This window comes from Anomaloglossus baeobatrachus, chromosome 2 (genome assembly GCF_048569485.1).
Source record: "Anomaloglossus baeobatrachus isolate aAnoBae1 chromosome 2, aAnoBae1.hap1, whole genome shotgun sequence".
Lineage (NCBI taxonomy): Eukaryota > Metazoa > Chordata > Amphibia > Anura > Aromobatidae > Anomaloglossus > Anomaloglossus baeobatrachus.
The window spans coordinates 182,804,567-182,832,079 of NC_134354.1; the positions used below are offsets into that span (position 1 = coordinate 182,804,567).

At 44.5% G+C, this 27,513-nt stretch overlaps 1 protein-coding gene across 1 annotated transcript in view; it reads left to right on the forward strand.

Moving 5' to 3' along the window:
* The window catches only part of USP9X (ubiquitin specific peptidase 9 X-linked), a 316,376-nt gene that overhangs the window by 181,905 nt on the left and 106,958 nt on the right, over nt 1-27,513 (forward strand). Inside the window, 11 exon segments of the mRNA XM_075335516.1 lie at nt 4,656-4,751; nt 4,989-5,200; nt 13,435-13,675; nt 14,064-14,213; nt 16,690-16,810; nt 17,666-17,796; nt 17,888-18,163; nt 19,827-19,943; nt 20,027-20,152; nt 20,926-21,092; nt 21,609-21,717. Coding sequence (XP_075191631.1) covers nt 4,656-4,751; nt 4,989-5,200; nt 13,435-13,675; nt 14,064-14,213; nt 16,690-16,810; nt 17,666-17,796; nt 17,888-18,163; nt 19,827-19,943; nt 20,027-20,152; nt 20,926-21,092; nt 21,609-21,717 — 1,746 coding nt within the window.

The window sequence follows — 27,513 nt, forward strand, 5'->3', positions numbered from 1 at the left end:
TCTATAAACGGCGGTCAGAAAAAGGTAAATAGCGCCCCCCAGCGTCAGAAAATCTCCGGGGTTTCAGCTGCCGGGGGTAGCTGAGACCCTGGAGATCATGATTCGGGACGTTTTTTCCGGTCCCCGCTCACATGATCACCGGTATACACCGTATACCGATGATCATGTAATAGTAAATCACAGCGCCGGTAAACAATGATTTATCTCCCATCTGGCATGATCAAACATGTCAGCTGGGAGATAAATCTGCTCCCCCGGTCCCCTCTGGTCCCCCGGGGTCGCCGAAGTGCCGACCCCCCAACCCCCAACCCCCCCCTACCCCCCCGAAAATCCAAAATGGCGGCGCGCACAGCAGCGCACCGCCCGCATTTCCCCAGTTCCTTTGAATTCTGTCGCATGTGCCATCACACATGCGACAGAATACTGCTCCCCAGGCCCTGCCAGGTCACCCCCTACTCCCACCCCGGTGTTCCCCGGTGTCCCCCGTACCTGTGGGAGCGCTGATCCCCCGCGGCCCCCTCCTCCGGCTCCTTCACAGCAGTGCCGGTCACATGTGCAGAGCGCGGCTGTCAGCTTCCTGTGTCTGACTCAGACGCTGGCTGCTGCTGCTGCTGCTTGCACAGAGTCTGCAGCTGTGACCCGGGGAGGGTGGGTGCAGATTCTTTGCACCCACTCTCCTCAAATGGAAGGTCTTTACTCCTAGAAAATGGGGGACACGTTCCCTGAACGTGCCCCCCATATTCTAGAAGATCGTGGGACTTCCAAAATGGCTTACAGGAGATTTTTTTTTTCTTTTCAATAAATTGGTCAAAGAGGGATGGTTGGGGAGTGTTTTTTCAAATAAAATTTTTTTTGTTGTCAATTTTTTTTTGTATTACTGTCAATTAGTTATGTCTGGTATCAAATAGACGCCGTGACATCACTAATTGCTGGGCTTGATGCCAGGTGACATTACACATCTGGTATCAACCCCATTTATTACCCCATCTGCCACCGCACCAGGGCGCGGGATGAGCTGGGGCGAAGCGCCAGGATTGGCGCATCTAATGGATGCGCCACTTCTGGGGTGGCTGCGGCCTGCTATTTTCAGGCTGGGAAGAGTCCAATAACCATGGCTCTTCCCACCCTGAGAATACCAGACCCCAGCTGTCAGCTTCACCTTGGCTGGTGCTCTAATTTGGGGGGACCCCACGTTTGTTTGTTTTTTAATTATTATAAAAAATTTAAAAAAAAAACAGCTTGGGGAGCCCTCCAAATTGATCACCAGCCAAGGTGAAACTGTCAGCTGTGGTTTGCAGGCTACAGCTGTCTGCTTTACCCTAGCTGGCTATCAAAAATAGGGGGGACCCCACGTCATTTATTTTATTTTTTTTTTTTCTTTTTGGGCTAAATACAAGGCTAGGCACCCTTTAGTGCCACATGAAAATCACTGAAGGGCGCCAGCTTAGAATATGCAGGGGGTGGGATGTTATATATGTTTGTCATCTATCCATTCATCCATTGTAGCATTTTAGGCTGTGTGCCCACAATCAGGGTTTGCAGCATTTTGGGTGCAGAGTGTTTTTCCTGCGTCCATAACGCTGCATTGTGCAGTAGAAGCACAGTGGAAGGATTTTTAGAAATCCCATGCCCAATGTGCTTCTTTTCTCTGCAGCATACACTGACCTGTGGTGCAGCTTCCCGAGCCTCAGCATGTCAATTTATGCTGCGGAGACGAGAGTGTTCTCTGCACGTAGAATAGAACTAAAGTCCACAGCAGCCTGAACCCAAATCGTGGGCATGGGCAGCTGCGTTCTCCCGTGGACAACACTCACATCTCTGCAGGAAGGCTGACACTGTGTACTAGACGCCGTGTCGCTGGATCATGGCCACATAGCCTAACAGTGAGAAATTTGTTGCTACAGCAACATTTTTGTGAAGTACCTGTGGAATCAAAATGCTTACTATACTCCTGAATAAAATCCTTGAGGGGTCCAGTTTCCAAAATGGGGTCACTTGTGGGGGGTTTCTGATGTATAGGCACCCAAGAGGCCCTGCTAATGTGACATGGTGCGCGCAATTTATTTCAACTTTTCCAAAATTCAAACTGTGCTCCTTCCATTCCAAGCCCTCCCATATATCCAAACAGAGGTTTTTGGCCACATATGGGGTATCCCTGCGCTCACAAGAAATTGGATAACAACCTGTGGGGTCCACGTTTTGTTGTTGCCTCTTGAAAAAGTGAGAAATTTGATGCTAAATCAACATTTTTGTGAAAAAAATGAAAATTTTCAATATGACAATGTAACGTTATCAAAATCTGTGAAGTACCTGTGGGTCCAAAATGCTCACTATACCCCTAGATAGGAGCCTTAAGGGGTCTAGTTTCCAAAATGGTATCACTTGTGAGGGGTTTCTGCTGTTTAGGTACCTTAGCGGACATCTAAATGCAACATGGTGCTCGCAATCTATTTCAACCAAATTTGCTTTCCAAAATTCAAATATTGCTACTTTCGTTCCAAGCCCTCCCATTTGTCCAAACAGAGGTTTCTGACCACATGTGGGGTATTAACGCGTTCATAAGAAAGTGGGTAACAAGTTTTGGGGTCCATTTTGTTGTGTTATTTCTTCTAAAAGTGAATAAATTTGGGGTAGAGCAACATTTTAGGTAACATTTTATTTTTTGCTTTTTTTCATTCCACATTGCTTTAGTTCCTGTGTAGCACCTGAAGGGTTAATAAAGTTCTTGGATGTGGTTTTGAGTACCTTGAGGGGTGCAGTTTTTAGAATGGTGTCACTTTAGGGTATTTTTGTCACCCAGGCCTCTCAAAGTCACTTCAAATGTGATGTGGTCGCTAAAAAAATGGTTTTGTGAATTTTGTTGAAAAAATGTGAAATTGCTGATGAACTTTGAACCCTTCTAACTTCCTAACCACAAAAAATGTTGTTTCAGAAATTGCGCTGATGAAAAGTAGACAAGTGGGAAATGTTATTTATTAACTATTTTGTGTGACATAACTCTCTGGTTTATGGGCATAAAAATTAAAAGTTTGAAAATTGCAAAATTTTAAAAATTTTCATCAAATTTCCGATTTTTTTACAAATAAAAGCAAAAAATATCGTTCTAAATTTATAACTGTCATGAAGTACAATATGTCACGAAAAAACAATGTCAGAATCACCAGGATCCATTGAAGCGTTCCAGAGTTATAACTTCATAAAGGGACACTGGTCAGAATTGCAAAAAATGGCCTGGGCATTAAGGACAAAACTGGCTTCGTCCTTAAGGGGTTAAGGAGACTGTCGCCAGTTGTTACCTCACCTGAGAGTCATAATGTAAGGCCGGCTTCACACTTGCGATTAACTCACACGAGTGCAATGCGACAAATTCTCGCATTGCACTTGGACCCATATTAATCAATGAGGCAGCTCCCATCTGCTATTTTTTTTCTCAGTCCAAATTGGACTGAGAAGAAAATCTCAGCATGCTGCGTTTTGGTGAGTTTCTCGTGCGAGTCTCTGCAATGGAAGTGTGAAGAAATAAAAAAAAAAAGGATGTCACACGGACCATAGTGACATCCGTTTTTCACAATTTATTTCTAGCAAGTAGCAGAGAATAATGTAAACGCTCCTGTACATAACAGTACATGAGTAGCAGCTGCTGAGGGTAAAAACTGATTGCACACTGACAGCATACTGACAGCACACTGATGAAAAGTGAGAAGAAATCGTCCGACTTTCTGGCATGAGAATCGGACAGATTTTACACTCGCAAGTGTGATTCCAGCCTAAGAGACTGATTCCAGCGATGTATCAGTTTGAGTACAGCAGTTGTAACAATCAGAAAGCTAACCCCGCCCACATTCCTGATTAGCTGTTTTTGGTGTCACAACATGCAATATAAACAGAAGCTGACCTATTTGGTGTGTGTGTGTGTGTGTCGCCAAAAGTGTTGGCACCTTTGCAATTGTTCCAGAAAATGAGTAAAAATATAAAATCGACAGAAAAGGCAAATTGGACATAATTACATAATTACGCATAATACTTAAAAAATGGGCCAGACAAAATTGTTGGCACCCTCAACTTTTATATTTGGCTTTGTACCCCTTGGAATAAATAACTGCAATTTTTCGCTTCCTATAACCAGCAACAAGCTTCTGACACCTTTTTAGACTGGAATTTTGGACCACTCTTCGTTTGAGATACAAACCCAGCTTTCTGACATTGGGCATTACATTGCGACCCAGAAATCTTTTGGTAATCTTCAGCTTTCATGATGCTGTGCACACAGTTAAGGCACCCAGTGCCGGAGGCAGCCACACAACCCTGAAACCTCATTAAACTTCCACCATATTTGACTGATGGTACTGTGTTCCTTTCTTTGTAGTATTTATTCCGTTGAATGAAATTGTCCAATTTGCCTCTACTTTTGTTTTTTTTTTGTGTTGTTCCAATACACAGAGAGGATTAAGCGCATATAAGAAAACATTTGTCATTGGAGTATTTCTTCCAGGGAATTATTTCATTTTCCTGAAAAATTAAGGGTGCCAGAGTGTGAGTGTGAGTGTGAGTGTGAGTGTGAGTGTGAGTGTGAGTGTGAGTGTGAGTGTGAGTGTGAGTGTGATACTGTTATGCGCTTTGTATTCTTACTGGATTGTCTCTTATGCTTTTTGTAGGTTGTAATTCAGGGTAGTGATGACATTGCAAGCCGAGCAATAGATCTTCTCAAGGAAATTTATACTAACCTTGGTCCCAGGCTACAAGTAAATCAGGTAAGGTTGTCCTAGTTAACACCGCCTCTGTATTACTTATGAGATATTATGATTGTATGCACTCCCTGGCACAATTACAGTTTATTGAAAGAAATTGCTGGAAACGAGTCATGTTGGAGAGCTCTGTTCTTTAGCCGTTGCTTACAAAGCATTGTCTATGTAGGCTACATATCCTTGTACCTATAGCCATATGATCTTGCCATTATGCATCGCTGATTGTGTTTTGCTTAACTCTAGGTGGAAATTCATGAAGACTTTATTCAGTCTTGCTTTGATCGCTTGAAGGCCTCCTATGACACATTGTGTGTTTTAGATGGTGACAAAGACAGTATTAATTGTGCAAGACAAGAAGCCATACGAATGGTCAGGGTTTTAACAGTCCTTAAAGAATATATAAATGAATGTGACAGCGACTACCATGAAGAGAGAACGATACTTCCAATGTCCAGGTACTGATTACTTGGAGTGTTACATTCAGTTGTGTTCTGACAAACGTGTCTTGATTTGTCCGCTGACCGAGCTTAATCTCATAACAACCAAGCGACATAACTTTAAAGTGCTTGGTTGTGAGCTGAAATCCCATGCCATTGTATATTAAAGCCTAGGACACAATGTGATGGCAGCGATACATGTTGGGTCCTCACTGTAACTCTATCCATTCCGAACATCTCTCCCTGTGTGTGGTCATTTCTGATTAGGATATTACATGCAGCTTCCTGTTCATTTTAGGATCACACTTTTTTTTTTTTTTTTTTTTTTTTTTTTTTATTTCTTTGTAGGGATTCTTTATTTTTAAATATACATAATAAAAGCTATAGACCTGTATGAGCATCTTAGTTACACTTTAATACTCGATTCTGTGTGCTGCTTTATTGTATTGTCTAATCAACCAGTTTAGATATGGGTTTATTAGCCCTGATTCATTAAGCTGTTTTGGTTAGATTTCTGGTTTAAAATACCTTTTTATAGGTTACACATGTTTTGCTCAACTTGTTTGTTTTTTTTTTTTTTAGATAAAATAAAAAAAAATGTATTTAGAATTTTTTCGCCAGCCCCAACTAGCGTCCTCAAAATCACTGAAATTGCATTTCTAATGGAGGCTCATGCCTGTCGTAAGGTGCAGGCAGGGATCCATGCACATGTCAGCTGATTTATACAGCTGATGTGTGCCTAGAAGGTATGAGTGGAATCGCGTTCCACCTGTTTCTGTTAACCCCTTAAATGGCGCTGTCAAGATGTGACAGCGCCATATTAACGGCGGTCACATCACCTGGATCTGGTGGTTGTCATGGTAGCACAGGGTCATGTGATGACTCTTGTAGCTCACATTACATGACTAAGGTATTGTAAGAAGCAGCAGAGTACTGCAGCTTACAAGAGATGATCATTACTCCTGGTCTGAGCGATGCTGCTCTGATCGGGAGAAATGAATGAGCGATCAGACTGCTGATCCATATAGCCCCCTAGGAAGACTAGTAAAAAAAAAATACAAGTTTTGAAAAATTCAAAAAATTAAACATAAATGTTCAAATCACCCCCCTTTCATCCCATTGAAAATTAAAGGGTTAAAAAAAATATATACCCACATTTGGTATCGCAGTGTACAGAAATGCCCAATCAAAATATAAAATCAATTAAGCTGATCGGTGAAAAAAAATTTCAAATGCCAAAATTACCTTTTTTTTGGTGACCGCATATTTTGCGCAAAATGCAATAACAGACGATCAAAACTTAGCATCAGCGCAAAAATAATACCATTAAACGTTAACCCAAGATGTAAAAAATAAGCAATCACTGAGCCATAGATCCTGAAAAATGAGAACGCTACGGGTTGCGGAAAATGAAGCAAAACGTACACACCTATTTTCGTAACAACTTCTGATTTTTTTTTTAACCCCTTAGATAAAAGTAAGCCTATACATGTTTGGTGTTTGCGAACTCGCACTGACCTCAGGCATCACACCGAAGCATCAGTTTTACCATATAGTGAACAGGGTGAATAAAATATCCCAAAAATAATCACACTTTTTTTTTTTTAATATGGTAAAACTCCTGGTTTAATTTAAAAGTTCATCTCGTTCCGCAAGAAACGAGCCCTCACGTGATCACATTGACTGAAAAATAAAAAAAATAACATCTCTTTGAAGAATGGTGAAAAAAAAAAAGCGAAAAGCGCAAAATTGGCTGGTTGTGAAGGGGTTAATGAATTTGACACATTTTGCTCTTGAAATGCTGTTAAGGCTACTTTCACACATCCGGTTTTTGCTCTGCGGCACAATACGGCGCTCTGCAGAAAAACCGCAACCGTTTTTTTTTTTGCCACCGGTTGCGGTTTTTTTTTTGCATTAGTGCCGTATTGTGCCGCATGGGCTTGCGTTCGGTCCGGTTTTTGCCGCATGCGGCAGATTTAGCCGATGCCGCGGCCGGATGGAACGTTGCCTGGCACGTTTTTTGCTCCGGCAAAAAAAACGCATTGCGCCGCATCCGGCCGCTGCGGCGCATTTTTCAATGCATGCCTATGGACGCCGGATGCAGCGCGATGCAGAAAAACGCATCCGGACGCCGCATGCGGTTTCTTCCACTGCGCATGCTCAGTAGCATGCCGCAACCGGAAAAAAATGGACTGGCCACATGTAAAAACGTATGCAAAGGATGCGGTGTTTTCGCCGCATCCGTTGCATAGGTTTCGCAGCCGGATTGAGCCGCACAGCTCAAACCGGATGTGTGAAAGTAGCCTAAGACACAACATCAGTCTTAATCAGGCTTATTGCCTTTGTGTTAAAGGGATGTTCTTATCCGCTGTCTTAAAGTAAACCAATCACCAGGAGTTTTATATCTATAACCTAAAACCAGTGCTATACTGGCACTGTCAGGCTGATCCTCTATATACCTTATACCTCTAGTGGTCAGTGCGGATGTTTAGGTTTTGAAATCCAAGAAATGAACGTTTATAAAATCGGCATCTTCTTGAGTGACTGCAGCTGAGGAGCAGATAATAGCTTGGGGGGGGGGTGTATTATTTATCCCTTTTCCTGTTAAAATTCGCATAAATGTTATACAATCGATTTACCTTTTAGACTAGAAGTACCTGTGTGAGGTCATACCCATGTGACCAGAAGAGGCGGGGCCTTATCAAACAGATTGCTTCCTGGTTTCTGCTTTGTTGGCTGAGGCCCCGCCCCTTCTGGTCACATGTGTATGACCTCAGCACAGATCCTGCTAGTGAAAAGTTAAATCAATTGTAGAATACTTATGCTAATTCTTACAGGGGGAGGAGATAATATCTTCGGGGGGGGGGTTTCTTACTTATCTGATCCTCAGCTGCTGTCACTCAAGAAGCTGCCAATTTTATAAACTTTACTTTTTTGGATTTCAAAACTATATATCAAAGCTGACCACTAAAGGTATGAATAGAATCTGCCTGATAGTGCCAGTATACCGCTAGCTTTGGATTATATATGAAAATCCTGGTGATTGATTCCCTTTAAGGTGTGCACCGCCCCTGGCTTCCTAGTCGTAAAGATTGTCAGTTCAGACAATCGGCATTGATGGTTTAAACTAAGGACTTTTCCATGCTTCTAGCATAATAGCTTTGACACGTAGCCTGGGCTCATTTGGCCAGCTTCTAGAGCTGCATGTGCTGGCTCTAAATAATAAGAGCCCACAAGCTGCACATGCTCCTTGCCTCAGTTACCGCTTCACCTGAACCTGCAAACTTCAGAAAAGTTCTCAAGAACAGAATTTTTAATTCTTTCAAGAGGTAAATTGTGAAGTTTATTTTTACAAACACTTTGCAATTTAGCCATTTAAGGAACTTGAAACACGACCCCTTTCATAAAGACCTCTTTGGACTTCTGGAAAGGGTCTTATTTTAAGTCATTGTTATTGCCCAACCACAAATTTCTTGTGGCTATTTTAAGTTTTAATATTTAACCATTTGTGAGGCATCATTTGTTAATGTATATACAGTCAGGGCCAGAAATACCGTATATACTGGTGTATAAGACGACTTTTTACCCCCTTAAAATAATGGCTACAGTGGGGGGTCGTCTTATACGCCGGATATACGGGGGGGGGGGGGGGGGTGTATGTACACTGCAGCGTCCAGGGGAGGTGGGGGCAGCAGCTCTGGAGCACAGGGGAACGCTGCGGCCTGCATCCTTTGATCTCCTGCACCCGCTCATATAATATGCACAGCCGCTGTCCATCTCCAATGGTGCTGAAATCGCACGCAGTGAGGGGCTGGGGCAGCGGTGCATATTATATGAGCCTGCGTCCCAGTGTGATCGCACATGTCCCCCATGTGTTAGATTTGGCCCCCAGGCTGCTGCTCATTCTAAAATAAAAAAAGCTTTACTTACCCCTGCAGCGTTTCTCCCCGTGTCCCTGCTTCCACTGTGATCAGGCAGAGATCTCAGCCTGCTGTGCCGATCACATGACCGCACTGACAACCAGGAAGTGGAAGAACAGAAGCACGGAGCCAGACAGGAGGGAGCTCAGCGCTGGAGGAGATAAGGAAAGAGGGTTTTATTTTACTTTGGGCAGCAGCCTAGGGGCCATATCTGACACAGGGGGACTTGTGCGATCTATAGGGGCCATGGGCAGCACTATGGGGGCGATATCTGACACAGGGGGACTTGTGCGATCTATATAGGGGCCATGGGCAGCACTATGGGGGCGATATCTGACACAGGGGGACTTGTGCGATCTATATAGGGGCCATGGGCAGCACTATGGGGGAGATATCTAACACAGGGGGACTTGTGCCCATTATGGGCTCGGTGAGCTGCTTCTAACCCCCCAGATGTATGCCCTGCCAATCCCCCCCCGCCGATGCCGCGGGTGCTGTACCCGCCGAGCCGCGGGTGCAGGCCCCACAGAGCAGCAGAGTTGTGTGTATTTGTCTGTATGTAGCAGAGTTGTATGTGTTTGTCTGTATGTAGCAGAGTTGTATGTGTTTGTCTGTATGTAGCAGAGTTGTATGTGTTTGTCTGTATGTAGCAGAGTTGTATGTGTTTGTCTGTATGTAGCAGAGTTGTGTGTTTGTCTGTATGTAGCAGAGTTGTGTGTGTTTGTCTGCATGTAGCAGAGTTGTGTGTGTTTGTCTGTTTGTAGCAGAGTTGTGTGTGTTTGTCTGTTTGTAGCAGAGTTGTGTGTGTTTGTCTGTTTGTAGCAGAGTTGTGTGTGTCTGTTTGTAGCAGAGTGTAGTACCATTGTTTCAGTCCAGTTGTGGCTTTATACAGCAGGGAGGAGCATTCCTTGCTGTACTAAGTGAACATTGGAGCGATTGATCTGTCAATGGCCCTTTAAAAACATATTGTACGGCTCTCGCGGAATTAAAATTAACATGTTGCAATCAAAGCAGACTTTTTTTCATTTGGGAGCGGGGTAGTCTTATACAGTGAGTATATCCCAAATTCTATATTTTTAGGGCAGAAGTTGGGGGTCGTCTTATACGCCCAGTCGTCTTATACGCCGGCATATACGGTATTTGGACAGTGACACAAGTTTTGTTATTTTAGCTGTTTACAAAAACATGTTCAGAAATACAATTATATATATAATATGGGCTGAAAGTGAACACTCCCAGCTGCAATATGAGAGTTTTCACATCCAAATCGGAGAAAGGGTTTAGGAATCATAGCTCTGTAATGCATAGCCTCCTCTTTTTAAAGGGCCCAAAAGTAATTGGACAAGGGACTCTAAGGGCTGCAATTAACTCTGAAGGCGTCTCCCTCGTTAACCTGTAATAAGTGAAGTAGTTAAAAGGTCTGGGGTTGATTACAGGTGTGTGGTTTTGCATTTGGAAGCTGTTGCTGTGACCAGACAACATGCGGTCTAAGGAACTCTCAATTGAGGTGAAGCAGAACATCCTGAGGCTGAAAAAAAAGAAAAAATCCATCAGAGAGATAGCAGACATGCTTGGAGTAGCAAAATCAACAGTCGGGTACATTCTGAGAAAAAAGGAATTGACTGGTGAGCTTGGGAACTCAAAAAGGCCTGGGCGTCCACGGATGACAACAGTGGTGGATGATCGCCGCATACTTTCTTTGGTGAAGAAGAACCCGTTCACAACATCAACTGAAGTCCAGAACACTCTCAGTGAAGTAGGTGTATCTGTCTCTAAGTCAACAGTAAAGAGAAGACTCCATGAAAGTAAATACAAAGGGTTCACATCTAGATGCAAACCATTCATCAATTCCAAAAATAGACAGGTCAGAGTTAAATTTGCTGAAAAACAACCTCGGAGCAAGTAGTTGATTGGCAGTTTGGGTCTCCGCCAACAAACAGCCAGCCATAAGCAGATCCCTTTTGGGGGAGGGCAGGTCAGCTTTATCAAACAATTTTTTGGGTTGCACACTACATGTAATTGTGCTGATGTTACCCCCAGTGCGAGTCGTTCAAACACTGCAAGAGGCTTGCACAGGACCAAGCATACATGAGCACAGCGTTGCTCACGAGAGTGAAGTTCTCACGTAAAGCATCCAAACCTTGATTTTTTTTTTTTAAGTTGGTGTTCGGTTTGAAAATCGAACCTCAGGTTCGCTCATCTCTACTAGTGAGTAGTAACTGGGGACTTCAAAGCCCTGTTCTAGTAATTGAGCTGGAGTCCACTTCATTAAAGTTTATACTTTCTATCAGTTGGTTGGAAATTCTTTTTATGGTTCCTCATGATCTGCTGAGACTATGGTTGAATTTCTTAAAGGTTTGTTTGGTACAAAGCCAACACTGCATCACCAAAAGAATACTATACCCACAGTGAAGCATGGTGGAGACAGCATTAGGCTTTGTAGCGTTTTTTTTGGCAGCTTGAACAAGGTCTTAAGTCAAGGTGGGGAGAATTATGAACTGTTCCAAGTATAAGTTTTGCAACCAAAACTGGAGGTGAAGAGTAATGCCACCTTTCAGCTCAATAACCCTAAGGATATCTAAAAATCAGCAAAAAAAAAAAGTTGTGCTAGCAGAACATTAAAGTTTTGGAATGGGCCAGACCTGACTCCAATAGTTGTGGGTTGTCCTGAAGAGGGCACTGTACACAAGAAATCATTGGGAATTACTACAAGCAAGACTAGATTACCAATTCTAGATGTGCTATGCTGATACTGAACACATCAATTTCTAACATTTTGACAAGACTGAGATTCATAGGACATTTTTAATCCGTAACATTAAAAGTAAGGATAACTTTCATTACAAAATTTAATGAAATTCAGTCATTTCAACATTCTAAATGACAGTGTTTGCGACATTGAGTAAAATCTTACTTTTTAACCCCTTCAGCCCCCGGGCACTTTCCGTTTTTGCGTTTTTTGTTTTTTGCTCCCCTTCTTCCGAGAGCCGTAACTTTTTTTTATTTTTCCATCAGTCTTGACATGTAAGGGCTTGGTTTTTACGGGACGAGTTGTACTTTTAAATGAAACCATAAGTTTTACCATATAGTGTACTGAAAACAGAAAAAAATTCCAAGTGTGGAAAAATTGCAAAAAAAGTGTGATCGAACAATAGTTTTTTGGGATATTTTATTCACTGTTTTCCCCTTATGGTAAAACTGATGTATCTATGTGATGCCTCAGGTCAGTGCAAGTTTGTAGACACCAAACATGTATAGGTTTACTTGTGTCTAAGGGGTTAAAAAAAATTCACAAGCTTGTCCAAAAAAAGTGGCGCATGTTTTGCACCATTTTCCAAAACCCATAGCGGTCACATTTTTCAGGATCTATGGCTCAGTGACGGCTTATTTTTTGCGACTCGAACTGATGTTTTTAACGGTACCATTTTTGCGCAGATCCTACGTTTTGATCGCCTGTTATTGCATTTTGCGCAAAATTTGCGGCGACCAAAAAACGTAATTTTGGCGTTTGGAATTTTTTTGCAGCTACGCCGTTTACTGATCATATTAATTGATTTTATATTTTGATCGGGCATTTCTGAATGCGGCGATACCAAATGTGTATTTTTTTTAATTTTTTTAACCCTAATTTTCAATGGGGTGAAAGGGGGGTGATTTGAACTTTTAGGTTTTTTTTATTTATATTTATTTTTTTTAATTTTACTAGTTTCGCTAGGGCGCTATAGCGATCAGCAATCCGATCGCTCTGCACTATCTGCAGATCTCAGCTACAGAGCTGAGAACTGCAGATTTGGTGCTTTACTTTCAATGCCGGCTGTATTCCGGCATTGAGAGGAAGTGAGTCATGTTAGCTACAGGCGTCATCACATGACCCTGTGCTACTATGGCAACCACCGAAAGTCACGTGATCATGTCACGTGACTTCCTGTGGGGGCGGGGTAAGTGACTGTCATGGCGGCGCGCATATACATATCGCTGCCAGATTTTGGCAGTGATATGTAAGGGGTTAATGGCCGCGGGTGGAATCGCTTCCACCCGCGGCTAGTAGGCACACATGTCAGCTGTTGAAAACAGCTGATATGTGCGCGGATCGCCGCCGCCTTCCCGCGGCAGGGGCGGGGCTTAACGGCACACGATCCATGACGTAACCAGTACGTCATGGGTCATTAAGGGGTTAAAGGGTGTGTACTCGTTTATACCTGGCTCTGTATCTATTTATTTTAATATATTTTGTATATGGTAATTTTTCAACCTTTTGGGTTTTGGTTTAATTTTTTTCCTCCCAACCACAATATCGTTGTTTTTCATATTTTAAATGTTTCCACCTTCTAGGGCTTTCCGTGGCAAACACATAACCTTGGTTGTCCGATTTCCAAATCAGGGGCGTCAGGTGGAGGATTTAGACATCTGGTCTCATACAAATGACACTATAGGCTCTGTTCGGCGTTGTATACTTAATCGTATCAAGGCCAATAGTGCACACACGAAAGTTGAACTCTTTATCGGTGGGGAACTGGTGGATCCTTCAGAAGACAGGAAGTTAATTGGCCAGTTAAACTTGAAAGATAAAACAGTGAGTACATTCTCCCCAAACTACATCTTCAGAAAATGTAATATAAAATTGTGTGAGTTTTGTTGTGGCCATTCTTACATAATTTTTTATTTTATTTTTTTTGAGCACTCTCCCTGCCACTGGTGCACACAAAATAGGCCGACTAATCTGTTGTTCTGCTACTAGGTTAATACAAATGGTGGGCAAGGATTTGGGTTTTGAGATGTTTTATGCCTATATCATGACCAGAGAGATGCGACACTGCTCTGAGGAAGATGAAGTATTCCTTCTGTTGTAGTAATCAGTAGAAGTGTAAGGATTCTGTATTAGGGTGTGGATTATCTCACTCCGTACAGCATTAAATACAGGGAATTGGGGAATAAAGATGAATATATGTTTTTTGTTACAGTTGATTACTGCCAAGCTGACACAGATAAGTTCAAATATGCCTTCAAGTCCGGATAGTTCTTCAGACTCCTCAACTGGGTCTCCTGGAAATCATGGAAACCACTACAGTGATGGTCCAAACCCAGAAGTTGAAAGCTGCCTGCCTGGAGTGGTTTGTATATTTACTGAGTACTTAAATGTCTTACACTACGGGCAAATTCAAACACAAGGTTTTTACGCACGAGTGCTATACTCCCCCCCCCCCCCCACCCCCTATCACTCGTACCGATTACAGTAAATGGGAGTGTTCACATGTCCATTTATCTTTTGTGGATTGACTGGTCCATGGCAAAATCATGGTGACCTGTGCAGCAATAATCCTTGTCAGATCAAACTCTGCAATAATACTATGGGCCAGCGAGGAAAAAAAACGGACCGCAAAGGTGTAACAAACTCCTCCCCCCTTCCGTCATCTGATGAATCAGTTTTTCGCCATGAAAATCTAGTCCTCGTACCATTCTGGCTTCTCCTCTTAGCCCCTTGCCACCTCAGCCAATTTTCATTTTTATGTTTGCATTTTTCCCTCTCCTTCCGAGAGACATGACCTTTTTATTAGTTGACATAGGCAGATAAGGGCTTGATTTTTCAGGACAAATTATTTTGCAGGGTGTTTTTTTTTTTGTTTTTTTTTTGTGGTTAAGTGGTGGGGAAAAATAGCCCAAACAATTGTAAATTATTCACACAACATTTGTATTGCCTTACGTAATTGAAGTATGGTGACTAAAAAACCCCCACAATTCTGCCATTTCCATTTTTCTATGGCATGTACCATATGGGTTAATTTTATGATTTTAATAGACTAGACTTCTATGGACACTGATACCAAATGTGTGTTTTTTTTTTTTGTTTTTTTTTATTAACCCCTTAACGACTGCGGGCAGTAATATTACATCCTAGCGGTCATAGTGTTACTGCCCACGGTCTGCTGCCGGCAGCGATCGGCGCACATCTCAGCTGATTTTTACAGCTGAGATGTGTGCCTGCCAGGCACGAGCAGAATCATTATCTGCCCGTGCCGTTTAACCCCTTAAATGACGCTGTCAATATGTGACAGCGCCATTATAATGGCATCAGCAGTAAACATTTACTCACCGGCCGATACTGGAAGTCACGTGACGTGATCACGTGACTTCCGGTGGTTGTCATGGTAGCACAGGGTCATGTGATGACTACTGTAGCTCACATGACTCCTCCCTTTAAGTTTCACCAGGCCCAGAGCTGGGTGAGACATGAAACGAGCATATCTGTTATTCACAGCTGTGTAGCTGTGATCAGCAGATATGGCAGAGCGATCAGATTGCTGATCCATATAGTCCCCTAGGAGACTAGTAAGATAAAAAAAAAAAGTGAAAAAAGTTATAAAGAATAAAAAAACCTAGAAGTTCAAATCACCCCCCTTTCGAAAAAAATATACACGTATTTGGTATCGCCGCGTTCAGAAATGCCCGATCTATAAAACTATAAAATCAATTCATCTGATCGATAAACTGTGTAGCGGCAAAAAAAATCCTAACGCCAAAATTACGTTTTTTTGTCGCTACAAATTTTGAGCTAAATGCATTAAAAGGCGATCAAAACGTAGCATCTACACAAAAATGGTACAGTTAAAAACGTTAGCCTGAGACGCAAAAACTAAGTAGTCACTGAGCCATAGATCCTGAAAAATGATAATGCTAGGAGTCGCGGAATATGGCGTAAAACATACGCCAATTTTTTCGGACAAACTTCTGTTTTGTTTTTTTTTTACGTCTTAGATAAAAGTAAACCTCTACATGTTTGGTGTCTACGAATTTCCACCGACCATCAGGCATCACACCCACATATCAGTTTTACCATATAGTAAACATAGTGAATAAAATATCTCAAAAACAATAGTGCTATTGCACTTTTTTTTTTTTTTTGCAATTTTTTCCGCATTTGGAATTTTTTTTCCGTTTTCCAGTACACTATATGGTAAAACGTATGGTTTTATTTAAAAGTACAGCTCGTTCTGCAAAAAATGAGCCCTCACATGACCATATTGGCTGAATAATAAAAAAGTTACGCATCTCTGAAGAATGGCAAAAAAAAAACAAAGCGAAAAATTGGCTGGTCGTGAATGGGTTAAAGTATGAGTGAAAAGGGGGTTAATCATTTTTGTCTGAGTCTCGCAGGCGTACCAAGATGGCAGCGACTGAGGCTTTTTAGTATACCCCCAGCTGACATGGCAGCCAATTTGTACCCCATTATGAAATTTAGCATGTTCAGGGAGCTCCGCTCTTAAGTCACCTCCACAAGCACTGACTTACATGACTGTCCTGGCTGATCAAGCAGATTGCAGTGAATCCTGATGGCTCCGATTTACTTCTAATTGTAGCGGAGTTGGTGTTTTGGACAGCAGACTATGCCGGTCTTGTGGGTGAACAGTTTCCCTGAGCCAGTAAGGCCATTATGAACTGGGCCATGAGGAAATGTCTTTCAGCACAAATCTTATTCGCTATTCCTCTGATTTCATTTGCAACTTGCAGAGCACTAATATATGCACCAAAACACTAAATTGTACGTAACAATTATTGCCTATCTGTAAATGTATTTCTCTCTTGCTCTAGATAATGTCATTGCATCATCGGTATATCTCCTTTCTTTGGCAAGTCGCTGATTTAGGCAGCAGTCTAAATATGCCACCTTTACGTGATGGTGCACGTGTCCTGATGAAGCTTATGCCACCAGGTAAGGACAAATCATCTGGTATCAGTCACTACATATATTTTTAGACTTATTCCCCAGCTCCCCGATTCACAATGAGCCGACTGTATTCAGGATTACATGTCTGCTGGTTAACATCTTAAAGGGAACCTAACAGCTGACACATACTGCCCAGTCCACGCTTCAAACAATGTAGTTTAATGGTCTGTATTACTCTAAGATCAAATGTTTTCTGAAATGGGATCAAGAAAGCATTGTTTTTATTTTTTGTTTTTTTTTCTCCTCTTTATTTTAAAGGCCACAATAGACATGATATAGGTTACTTACAGTTACACTGTTCTAACCTATTACTAATAATGACTGTCCAATGTGAACGCCACATCTCTGGTGCGAGGCTTGAGCTTAGTTGCTGAGCCTCCTCCACATATGGAGGAAATCGGCTGTGGTACATAGCTGGCAGCTGCCTCCAACAACCGTGACCGGAGCTTGCTTCAACAGCAGTATTTAAAGCGTTAGCAGCAGCTGTATTGGAAAGTGGCATTTATGGCACGCTATCGTGGCAGAACGTTCTAGTTCATACCCATCTGCCCACCAACAGCGTCATTGTGTGGTACCGAGGGGTTGCCATATGTTTGTCCAAGAAAAATTCTAAAGTTACTGCGCTTGGGAGAGAAGATGGGAAAAACAAAGTGCAGAATACACAAACTCGCCCGAGCAGGAAAGGCTTACGATAATTGAGGCTTTGTTTTATAGGTTCTGGTACCTAATACGAGTAGCATTACCATGTCTAACGTTCTCTGTATTAGCATGTAACCTGATCATATGACTTTTGGACCTGTCGGAGTTCTTCCTGTCACAAGCTTGTATTTGTTATTTCAGACAATACTATAGTTGAAAAACTCCGAGCAATTTGTTTAGACCATGCTAAACTTGGAGAAAGCAGCCTAAGTTCGTCCTTGGATTCGCTCTTCTTTGGTCAGTCAGCTTCACAAGTTTTATATCTGACAGAGGTGCGTTAATATAATAAACTTTGCCTAGACTTTGTGAATACTTCCTAACTTTGGCCTTACAAACCCTTTCTATGTGGCTTCTGATCTCTAGGTGGTTTATTCCTTGCTGATGCCTGCCAATGCACCTTTGGGAGAAGATGCTAGTGACTTTCAGTACAACTTCCTGAAAAGTGGTGGTTTGCCGCTTGTGTTGAGCATGCTTACCCGGAATAACTTTCTGCCAAATGCTGACATGGAGACAAGAAGGAGTGCGTATCTTAATGCGCTGAAAGTCGCCAAATTGTTGCTTACTGCAATTGGTTATGGGCACGTCCGGGCAGTTGCTGAAGCTTGCCAGCCTGTTGAAGGAACAAATCCTGTGTCACCGGTAAGTTGACAAGGTGTTGAGCAGCCATGTTGTGTCACACATTAGGTAAGCTGCGTTAACCTCTCCGGGTTACAAGATTTGTTCTTCTCCGCTCTCTTCCCCATTAAGAGGTGAGTGAGGCAGATGTTGTCAAGTCTGTTACTAAATGGGAGTCATGTTCAGTCCTGGTTGTCGTCTGAATCTAATAAGTGGGAGAGGCGTATAACACCAGGTGGTGGCGACTCAGCAGATATCTGTAGATGTCACATTGCCTGCGCTGATCACCTGTGGATGTGGGTGAAGCACAAAAACAGAAAAAAAATACACCTTCCCTATGGGTTTGTCCTGCCCCACTTCTGCATGGAGAGTTATGCATGGCAGGTGACATTACATCTACCTGCAGACGCCATGTGCCAGATATTATACACCTGTCTTATTGTAATGAGTGGGATAAGTGCACAATACCCGTTGATCACTCCTGCATCCCGTACACTTAACGTCGCCCGCCCCTCTTGCCTTTAGGGAAGTGAGCAGAGACTAACCATTCAATTTGCCTTATTTACTTGATTAGATCTCTTTACAAAAGCTGTCTTTTGGGGTTTGTTTTGTTTTTTTTCTTTAAAAAAAAAAAAAGTTTGTTTGCTTTATAAGTGAAAAACTGAGTAACTTACTAAGTAAACTGTATCGTACCATTATATTACTGTATGTGTAACTAGTTCACGGGCTGCACATATGTATCCGGGTGTGGGTAAGGCTACTTTCACACTTGCGTTCAGCGGAGTCCGTCACTATGGAGAATAGCGCAGTCCGTTAACGCATTGCGCTATTCTCCATAGACTTGTATGGACGACGCACTGTAACGCAAGTGTCAGCGTTGCATCCGCTGGACGACGCAGCGTCGTTATTTTGACGCTGCGTCGGGCGGAATGAACACTGCATGTAACTTTTTTTTTGTTAAGCAGCAGAAACCTTTATTTTTCACTGTGCATGCTCTTTGTGATAAAAAAAAAACAAAAACATTATTTTATTTCTCGGTGGCCGAACGTTCAGCTGAGCGCTCGGCCGCCGGCATGTCAGGGCACTCAGCTGAGCGCTCGGCCGCCGGCATGTGAGGGCGCTCAGCTGATCGCCCAGCCGCCGGCATGTTATAGCGCTCAGCTGAGCGCTCGGCCGCCGGCATGTGAGAGCGCTCGGCCGCCGGCTATTAAGAGCGATCAGCTGATCGTTCACAATAGTCGGCTGCCGGTAAACTGTAAAGAAGAAAAAAAAAATAAAAATAAAGCTTTCCGTTATTTTGTACGATCCGTAGCATTGCGTTGTGCCACTATATGCAACGCATCCGTTGCATCCATAACACAACACAACGCAATGCTACGGAAGCCATCCAACGCAAGTGTGAAAGTAGCCTAAGGAGACAGGCCTACAGGACAGTCTGATGGGGGATGGGGTGAACCACGCAGACGGCTTTCCATCTTTGTAGATGGGGAAGAAAGCGCACACATCAGAATCTGCAGAGAAATCACACTACTTGCCACTAATAGAATGATGTGTTCACCACCTATAAAGTGATGGGATGGTAAATGTTTTGGTATAAAAGGATGTGACGTTTTCTGTAAAATCTGTCCATTTTTATAGCTTTAAAGTGATTCAACATTGTCTTGATTTCTTGCATGTTTGACTTCAGGCGACCCATGATCAAGCAGTGGTGCTACAAAATGCCCTGCAGAACATTCCCAATCCTACGTCAGAATGTATGCTGAGAAATGTAGCGATACGCCTGGCACAGCAAATATCTGATGAAGTAAGCGCTCCTACTTTTGGGTTGTAAAGACTCAGCTCTTCACTTAATCTTATATTAACAGTGTGAACTTTACACCTTTTTAGGCTTCTAAGTATATCCCCGATATTTGTGTAATACGAGCAATACAAAAAGTAATCTGGGCATCCGGCTGTGGATCTGTTCAGTTGGTGTTTTCAGCCAATGAAGAAATAAGTAAAATTTACGAGAAGGTAAGAGAAATGTATGCTTTCCTAAAAATGTTTTTTCTGCAGCCATTGGTTGTTTTTTCTTCCTAATGGATTTGGAATAAAAAAAGCAATTTTGCTAATGGTCTTGAATAAGGCTATGTGCGCACGTTTGCGTATTGCATGCAGTTACGTTGCGTTCTGCACCACAGCGTAACTGCATGCATCCTGCGTCCCCAGCAGAATCTATGAAGATTGTGCATGAGCCGTGCGCACGTGGCATATTAGAACGCAGCGATTCGGCTGCTGCCCGACATGTCACTTCTTTCGTGTGCTTTGCATGCTGTCTATAGGGAGATGCAGCATGCAGAGCGCACGAATTCTGCAGGCACCAGGCGCTTCAGAACAGAGCTTTTCAGCTGCGCTCTGAAGCGGACCTTTTGTGTGCGGTGCAGAATGCACACGTGCGCACATAGCCTAGAATGCACACGTGCGCGCACAGCCTAAAACTGCCTTCACAGCCTGTATCCTATGTGAAACCATGGTGTCTGACCCTGCAGTAATACTAATGTATAGACTTGGGCACAAAGTACGGTCCTGATGGGAGCCTGACTATGGGATTTGATGTGACAGAAATTGCTCTCTCACTGTGGACACATGGGTAGTTTATTGGTTTGTTCTTTTGCACTTTAAGCATTAAGGTCTTGTGGTTATTTGGATTGTCCGCATTTCTGCATTGTGGGATTACTTACATTCCACTCCAATATTTTGTATGTGAGTTAAGTAGTGAACATTCACGTTACGTTCTTATTTACCAGACAAACGCCGGTAATGAACCCGACCCAGAAGATGAACAAGTTTGTTGCGAGGCTCTGGAAGCGATGACCTTGTGTTTTGCTCTGATACCAACAGCACTGGAAGCCCTCAGCAAAGAGAAAGCATGGCAAACGTTCATTATAGACTTGCTGCTACATTGTCAAAGCAAGTGAGTGTTTCTAGTTCATTGCAAAAGGAGTTTGAGTTCCTGAGCAGGTCCTAATCAGAGAGAAGTACTGGTATATGTCACCCATACAAGGCAGACCTGATCATATAACCATGTCTACTTCAGATTTTTTACTTAATCACCATGTTCAGATGTGCAACTGTTAACCATCAGTTTGCAATGTATGGGATTAAATATAGTACAGTGGTATTGATTTTGATTTGAAAAGTTGTCAAAGCAAAACTAAATGTCATCTCCTTTGGAAATGTCTGGCCGGCCCCTGCTCCTGGTATAATCGGCTGTTTGGCTGTGTTATCCCAAACCAAGCAGGGGATCTCTAATGGGACAATTCCTTTCATGACAATTTTGTGACTTTTACTAGTCTAAATATATAAAAAATATTTGCAAGAACAGACACCTGTGTAATGTGTTGGTTTACCATATTAACAAACATTACTCCCTTCAGGTCCCTTGAATGTCTATCCATCTGTATGACAATTTGATTTTTGTGTTTTTCAGACTTGTAAGACAAATGGCACAGGAGCAGTTCTTTCTTATGGCTACTAGGTGCTGCATGGGGCACAGACCCCTCATTTTCTTCATCACTCTGCTCTTTACAGTACTGGGGGTAAGCCATTTTTCCCATATGAGATTGTTTTAAATGGAATCTGCCAACAGGTTTTTGCTATTCTGATGACCGCATAATATAGAGCACAAGCCTGATTGCAGGGATGTGTCACTTATTAGGCTGTGTTGTGGTTTCAATACAGTCTGTATTTTATCAGCATGAGTTTACCACTGCATCACTAGGTACGGCTGAGTTCTCAGGTCATGAGAATCTGTGTAACCCCACCCCCAGCATTGATTGGCAGCTTGCTGACCATTCACAGTGTATATAGGAAGTTGCCAGTCAGGAGTGTTTGCGGGGTTATACACAACCCAGAAGTCTTCGCTAAGGATTCTGCATGAGCTTGTCCTGGGTTACGACATCCAGCAGAATAGTGAATGCAGCTGTCTGTTATAATGTGGATCAGCACAAGATGAGAGGCTATTCTAAGGTCGTGTGTGTGTGTGTGTGTGTGTGTGTGTGTGTGTGTGTGTGTGTGTGTGTTTATATATACATGATGCACATATACACTGCTCAAAAATTAAAGGGAACACTCAACACATCCTAGATCTGAATGAATGAAATATTCTCATTGAATACTTTGTTCTGTACAAAGTTGAATGTGCTGACAACAAAATCACACAAAAATTATCAATGGAAATCAAATGTTTTAACCAATGGGGGCTTGGATTTGAAGACACCCACAAAATGAAAGTGGAAACAAGTCAAATTGAAAATCAAAAAAGACAAAATTAAAGTGGAAACAAGTCAAAATGAGGCTCATTATTGTGTGTGCGTGCGTTTGTGTGGCCTCCATGTGCCTGTGTGACCTCCCTACAACGCCTGGACATGCTCCTGATGAAGTTGTGGATGGTCTCTTGAGGGATCTCCTCCCAGACCTGGACTAAAGCATCCGTCAACTCCTGGACAGTCTGTAGTGCAATTTGACGTTGGTGGATGGTGCGAGACATGATGTCCCAGATGTGCTTAATCGGATTCAGGTCTGGGGAACGGGCGGGCCAGTCCATAGCTTCATATTCATGCGAAAAAGGAGAAAAGTTCAGGGCACTGCCCCAACACCAAAAAACTTTCAGAACATCCTATACTGGGCCGAAAAAGGTGCACATGCTCTGCGGTGCCGTTGATGTGAATAAACATATGAACATCAGAGCAATAAAAAAGGAGAAAACATCAGGCACTCACCAGTTGCTGCTTGTGCAAGTTTTGTTGTTTTATTCGTGCAGGTTACAAGTGCATGGAGTGGAGGGGAGGGAGTGGACGCTACACACGTCCAAAGACTTGTGTAGCGTCCACTCCCTCCCCTCCACTCCATGCACTTGTAACCTGCACGAATAAAACAACAAAACTTGCACAAGCAGCAACTGGTGAGTGCCTGATGTTTTCTCCTTTTTTATTGCTCTGCAGTCCATAGCTTCAATGCCTTCATCTTGCAGGAACTGGTGACACACTATAGCCACATGGGGTCTGGCATTGTCCTGCATTAGGAGGAGCCCAGGGCCAACCGCACCAGCACATGGTCTCACAAGGGGTCTGAGGATCTCATCTCGGTACCTAATGGCAGTCGGGCTACCTCTGGCGAGCACATGTAGGGCTGTGCGGCCCTCCAAAGAAATGCCACCCCACACCATTATTGACCCACTGACAAACCGGTCATGCTCAGATGTTGCATGCAGCAGATCGCTCTCCACGGCGTCTCCAGACTCATGTCTGTCATGTGCTCTGTGTTAACCTGCCTTCATCTGTGAAGAGCACAGGGCGCCAGTGGCGAATTTCCCAATCCTGCTGTTCTGTGGCAAATGCCAAGCTTCCTGCACGGTGTTGGGCAGTCAGCACAACCTCCATCTGTGGACGTTGGGCCCTCATGTCATCCTCATGGAGTCTGTTTCCAACAGTTTGTGCAGACACATGCACATTTGTAAAAAGAAGTAAATGGCACTTCCTCCGTGCAGATATTGCTGGGCGTCGGGGTACACTTTATGTTCCAAAGCCATACGTTACAAAAAATAAGCAAGGCACTCCCAAAATGACTGCAACGTGTATTTCTTTATCGTTCCTTTGGGAGACCCAGACCATGGGTGTTTAGCTTCTGCCTCCGGAGGACACACAAAGTACTACACTTAAAAGTGTAGCTCCACCCTCTGAGCTTATACACCCCCTTGTAGCCAGTCCTAGCCAGTTTATTGCTTTGTGTCAGGAGGCATACATCCACACATGCATTCTCATCTGATTTGTTTGACTTTTGGAAAGAGTTTGAAGAAAAGCGGGTCCATGTCTGGACTCCCGGCATGTCCCTTCTCACCCCACTGTGTCGGCGGTGTTGTTAAGGTTGATTTACAAGGCTGCAGCCTTACATGCCGCGCTCCTTCACCATCCCTTCTGGGCTCTGGCTTGAAGTGGGAGCCAGCACAGTCTCCATGCCTGGCAGGAGTCCGGTCTCCATCCACAGCCCCTTGAGGATTCTGTTGGACCGGAGCACTCATCCCCAGGGACATGGCCCTGCGTCTCAGCAGCTAAGTACCTGAGACGTTTATGTTGGGGGTCCCGGTTCTTTATTGTAAGGGGAGAGTATGCTGTATGTGATTGTTTTAACTTTTCCGGCGGGCTCTCTAGCTTTTGCCTGAGAACCGCGCCGATGGTGCCTGCTTGTCGGCCTCGCCGCTTAAATTTAGGCCCTGGCTTCGCCGGAGGCCTAGTTTCATTTTCCTGCCCTCGCATGTCACTCATGCAGAGGGACAGGTTTGGCTCCTCCCGGCGGCCGTTCTACACAGGGGAGGGACACTCCCCACTGCTGGGGCGTCCCTCCTTCCCTGCAGGTCTCTATAGCCCTCCAGTTCCCGCTCTTTTATAGGAACGCCCTCTTCTCAGGCAGAGTTCACTCTGCTCTGGGACATCCTGCATTCTGCATCTCTGCTGAGGTGCTGCGACTGGGGGACCGGGCTTCGGGATCTGGAGGGCACACAACACCGCGCTCAGCGGTCTGGTAAGCCACAGCCAGTCTCCGGTTGTGGACCTCTGTATATTCTCCCTGGGGTTCATTCTCTGCAAAGCCCCCACTCCAGCAGCATGTCTCACACAAGGAGCAAGGCTCCAAAGCTTTATGCTGCATGCACTGCATGTAAGCTCCTGCTGCCCGAGCCGAGCATTTATCCACACTGTGATGGTTGCTCTAACTTGGCGGTGCCACAGCCTGGAGTCTAACCCCCAGTGGTCTCTCAGGCTGCTCCTGCACCTGTGATTGAACCCCCGGCCTGGGTAGAGTCCTTTTCTAGGTCCATAGCCCAGTCATTTGCTGAGTCCATGGGGCTTTTGTCCAGGACTTTGAATATGCATCAGCCCCACCTCACAGGGTGCCTCTAATACTCTTGACAGAGGACTCCTATCCTCTGACCTCCGTCCATCGGAGCTCACGGAGGATTCATCATCTGATCCCAGACCCCATCCTTCTAAGAGAAGGCGCAGGGTTTCCTCCCCCTCCCCATCCCACGGCTCTGTCTCAAGAACTGACTCTCAAGATGAGGAGGATGCCCTCACTGGGGGCTCGGAGGCTATGTATCCCATCGATTTCTCTGAGGGTGACTCAGATCTTAGTGATTTGATTGCTTCTATTAATTCTGTGCTTGATCTCAATCCGCCAGTGTCAGAGGAGCAACTCTCTTTGGCAGAAAAACATCAGTTTACCTCGCCTAAGAGAGTGAAGAATGTGTTCTTTAACCACTCCAGTTTTCAGACCGCTGTGACCAAACCCAGGGCCTGCCCTGACAAACGCTTTCCAAAGCGTGGTTCTGATGACCGGTTTCCATTTCCACCTGAGGTGGTCAAGGAGTGGTCTCACTCCCCAAAGGTAGACCCTCCGGTGTCTAGGCTCTCAGCCCGGACCGTTGTGTCGGTGGCTGACGGCACCTCACTTAAGGATTCCACTGACCGTCAGATTGACCTTCTGACCAAATCTGTGTATGAAGCTGCGGGGGCCGCGTTTTCCCCGACTTTTGCAGCAGTGTTGGCTCTCAAAGCCATCTCTGCTTCTCTAGAGGAGATGCATTCCCTCACCAAAGAATCTATGCCTGAGATGGTTACCTTAACTGCTCAGGCTTCAGCTTTTTCATCCTATGCCATGTCTGCCATGCTAGAGGCTGCTCACCGCACTGCGGTAGCTTCAGCTAATTCTCTTGTTATCCGCAGGATTTTGTGGCTTCGAGAGTGGAAGGCAGATGCTTCTTCCAAGAAGTTTCTTGCTGGGCTCCCTTTTGCTGGTTCACGGCTGTTTGGTGAACAGCTGGATGAAATCATTAAAGAAGCTACTGGCGGGAAGAGCACTTCCATGCCACAAACCAAGACCAGGAAACCCGCCCAGGGTAGGAATCAATCGAGGTTTTGTTCCTTTCGTTCCTCCAACTGGTCATCCTCTAAGCCTTCCGCCTCGTCCGCTAACTCAGCCAAGGATCAGAAATCCAACTGGCGCCCAAAAGCGCGTCCGCAGAAGACCGCAGGAGGTTCTGCCACTAAGGCAGCTTCCTCATGACTCTCGGCCCGCTCCAGCCACGTCCTTAGTCGGTGGCAGGCTCTCCCACTTTGACGACGCTTGGTTAAAGCAAGTCTCCGATCAGTGGGTGAGAGACATCATATCTCACGGCTACAGGATAGAATTCTCTTCCAGCCCTCCAAACAGATTTTTTTCTCCCAACTCCCCCCTGCTCCAAGGCCGCCGCCTTCTCGCAGGCCGTGGTGTCCTTGCAGGCAAACGGAGTGATTGTCCCAGTTCCTGCTCAGGAACGGTTCAGAGGTTTTTACTCAAATCTCTTCCTAGTTCCAAAAAAGGACGGTACCTTCCGGCCCATCCTGGATCTCAAGCTTCTCAACAAGCATGTCCGGGTGCGGCATTTTCGCATGGAGTCTCTGCGATCAGTCATTGCCTCTATGACCCAAGGAGAGTTCCTGGCGTCAATCGACATCAGAGATGCCTATCTACATGTGCCAATCGCAGTGTCACATCAGCGTTGGTTACGTTTTGCGATAGGAGAGGATCATTTCCAATTCGTGGCTCTCCCCTTCGGGTTAGCCACGGCCCCTCGGGTATTCACCAAGGTCATGGCGGCAGTGATTGCGGTCCTGCACCTCCAGGGGTTAGCAGTGCTTCCTTATCTGGACGACCTTCTGGTCAAGGGTACATCCAGCGCAGACTGTCAGCAGAGTGTTTCGCTCACTCTCGCCACCCTAGCCCAATTCGGGTGGATTGTCAATCTTCCCAAATCCACTCTGACTCCGACTCAGTCTCCCGTACCTAGGGATGCAGTTCGAGACTTTGCCGGCACTTGTGAAGTTGCCCTTAAACAGCTGTCACTCCGGTTGGCGGTGCGCTCTCTCCTGAGGCCCCGCCGTTATACCCTCAGGCGTCTGATGCAGGTGCTGGGTCAAATGGTGGCCTCCATGGAGGCGGTTCCCTTTGCCCAGTTCCATCTGCGTCCTCTGCAGCTGGACATTCTCCGCTGTTGGGACAAGCGGCCTTCCTCCTTACAGAGGTTAGTGGCTCTGTCGCCACGGACCAGGAGCTCTCTTCAGTGGTTGCTTCGACCCCTCTCCCTGTCCCAAGGGCGCTCCTTCCTTGCTCCGTCCTGGGTGATTCTCACCACGGATGCCAGCCTATCCGGCTGGGGAGCGGTACATCTCCACCACAGAGCACAGGGCACTTGGACTCCGTCCGAGTCAGCCCTTTCAATCAATGTGCTGGAAACCAGAGCTGTGCTTCTAGCTCTCCTAGCCTTTCACCACCTGTTGGCGGGCAGGCACATTCGAGTCCAG